This window comes from Pagrus major, chromosome 1, assembly GCF_040436345.1.
Source record: "Pagrus major chromosome 1, Pma_NU_1.0".
Taxonomy (NCBI): Eukaryota; Metazoa; Chordata; class Actinopteri; order Spariformes; family Sparidae; genus Pagrus; species Pagrus major.
Genome location: NC_133215.1, coordinates 701450 through 703949, shown reverse-complemented (window position 1 = coordinate 703949; position 2500 = coordinate 701450). Strand labels below are relative to the sequence as shown.

Below are 2500 nucleotides of genomic sequence, written 5' to 3'. Positions count from 1 at the left end.
TAAACAATCTAAATAAACAAACTCTCTTTGTTTTCATGACTGAATAAACAAACTGACCTTAAAGGACAACACTATTTATACTGTTTTACTTTATTTATATGTGGCGGACCCTGCCACCTTTCTAGCTTCAAACAGTGTTTCCTCTGAGAGCAGCTTGTTTATTCACTGATGGAGACGGTTTGTGTTATTACCTCATTAATATCGTAAAGATTAGATAAACATAGTTGAATAGAAGTTGTTTCTGCTCGTGTCCTGTACCTCAGTGACGAGGACGTCCTATATTAAGTATGAAGACAAAGTTAACAGATGTAACTCGGTTACATTTTGAGTTTTTGCAGTTGGGTGAAGTAAAACCTGAATAGATGGTGAATGTTTAGTGAAATAAACGTTAGTTAACAGTTACTTGACTTTTAACAAACAATAAATCGCCTCCGTCATGTGACGACTTTCATGTGATTAAAGAAAGAATAGATTGTGTTTCTGTTCTTGTCTGCTGCTCTGAACATCATGAGAATCTCACTCTTCTGTTTTTTCCTCAGTTTTGTTTCTACGTGCAGAAAATTAATTTGGCGTGACATTTCAAACCTCTGCTGCCACCCTGTGGTCAAACTGTGTCACTGCAGCTTCTCACTCAGCAGCTGAACATTCGGCTCGTCTTCTCTGTCGCTCTGTTGTCTGTTCACCAGCCGACAGCTTTCACAAGTGAGGACCACACAAACTGAAGACATCGAGTTCATGACTGAACTGTGAAGTGTCCATGTCTGGAGCCATCGTGGAGTTAACATATAATAATACAACAGTCTCATGTACATTAATTATTAACAATAATAATAATAATGAATAATAAATAAACACTAATAACAATAAAAATAGAACAAATAATAATAAATACATAAATAATAACAATATGTAATAAATGATAATAACAATAATAAAGACAAATAACCATAAAAATAGTAATAAAGACATAAATAATAATTATAATAATAATATCATCTCTTATGTGATAATAGTTATTTCCACTGGATCAGATCAGATTTGAGTGATTTTATTGCTTCGTTTGTGAAGTCATGAGGTGAACAAAATATCAGAAACACAGCCTTCGATTATTTATCAGTTTTCCAGATCTCACACAAACACGCTGTGTTTCTGCCTCGGGTCTCTCTGGGAGGCGTGTTCATCGAATGATTGACAGGGCTGATGAGACTGTGACCACACAGTCTTTCCCAGACGACATCAAGGGACGAACAACGTGCCGATGACAACTCAGGTATTGTATATCATTTACTGGAAGCTTCTTCACCACAACGTAGATATGTTGTGTTTTAGTGTAGAGGATGTATTTTATGTATTGTTGGTAAGTCGACCGCGACACCCTCACGACACCAGGTGCAGGTAGAGCGTCATAGTTTGAGGCGTAAGGCCGGTGACCAGGCTGCTGTATGAGAGGAGCTGGGAGTGAGAATGTGTTGAAAAGTCTAGAAATTTCCTGAGAAAGGTTTTGACTGTGAGTCTGTGAACAGTCCATGACTCCTTCTTGTTCATCTGTGTGTTTTATTGTGGAGGGGTGTTTGGTTTCCTGCTGCCTTGTCTCGTCCTCCTCTCACGTTTGTTCACATCCCTCATCACTCTCCTCCTCTTCCTCTGGTATGGTGGTGAAGTCCTCGACCACGACTCTGGGCAGCACCACCTGCTGGGTGTTGGACATCTGAACATCAGAGTTCTTCTGCATCTCAGCTCCTCGATCTGCAGGAGGAGACGCCGGCTGGTGTTTCCTGTACTGCGCCAGACTGCAGCTCTTCACAACGATAGCGATCACGTTCTTGCCCATCATGATCCCAGACACCCGGACGTCCCCATATATCAGCAGGTTTCCTCCACGGATCAGGAGGGTGATGACGTTGATGGTGGCCAGACTGAGGATGGGGTAGAGCATCATTTTGTGCGGGACGATGTTCACCCCCTGCATGCTGATCTCACTCAGAGAGACGCAGGGCAGCACCAGCAGAAGGATGTAGCAGTAGAAAAACATCAGTCCCTCCACCCACAGGGGGAGCCCTTCCCTCTGAAGCTCCCACAGGTTGGCCTGAACATCTACGACGTCCAGGAGGTCCACCACCACCCAGAACAGACGACTACGGATCTCTTCTCTTTTCTTATACGACCGTAAGTACTCCAGATGATCTATCGCTGCCAGCGTTATGAACACGATGGGCATGCAGACCGACAGCAGCAGAGTCAGAGCTCTCCTGGACACACCCGAGTCTGTCGCCTCTGCATCTGCACTCACATCCTGAGTCTTGTAGTTCTGATACACGAAGTACACCTTGATCTCCAGAATGAATATGTAGAAGAACCAGAGGATCATGGCGTAGCCTCGCCTGGCCGTGTGCACCTCCGACCCGGCCAAGACGGCAACGTATCGCAGCACGATGAGGAAACACGCGTCTCCAGCCAGCACGGTGACGCACACGCCGATCCTCCTGGGACCAGGATTCTG

General features: G+C 44.2%; 1 protein-coding gene across 1 annotated transcript in view; it reads right to left on the bottom strand.

The window, feature by feature from the left end:
- Window positions 1-1603: 1603 nt before the first annotated feature.
- The window catches only part of LOC140995713 (transmembrane protein 121-like), a 996-nt gene continuing 99 nt past the window's right edge, over window positions 1604-2500 (bottom strand). Inside the window, exon 1 of the mRNA XM_073465794.1 lies at window positions 1604-2500. This exon is cut by the window's right edge and continues 99 nt beyond it. Within this exon, the coding sequence (XP_073321895.1) occupies window positions 1604-2500 (897 nt within the window).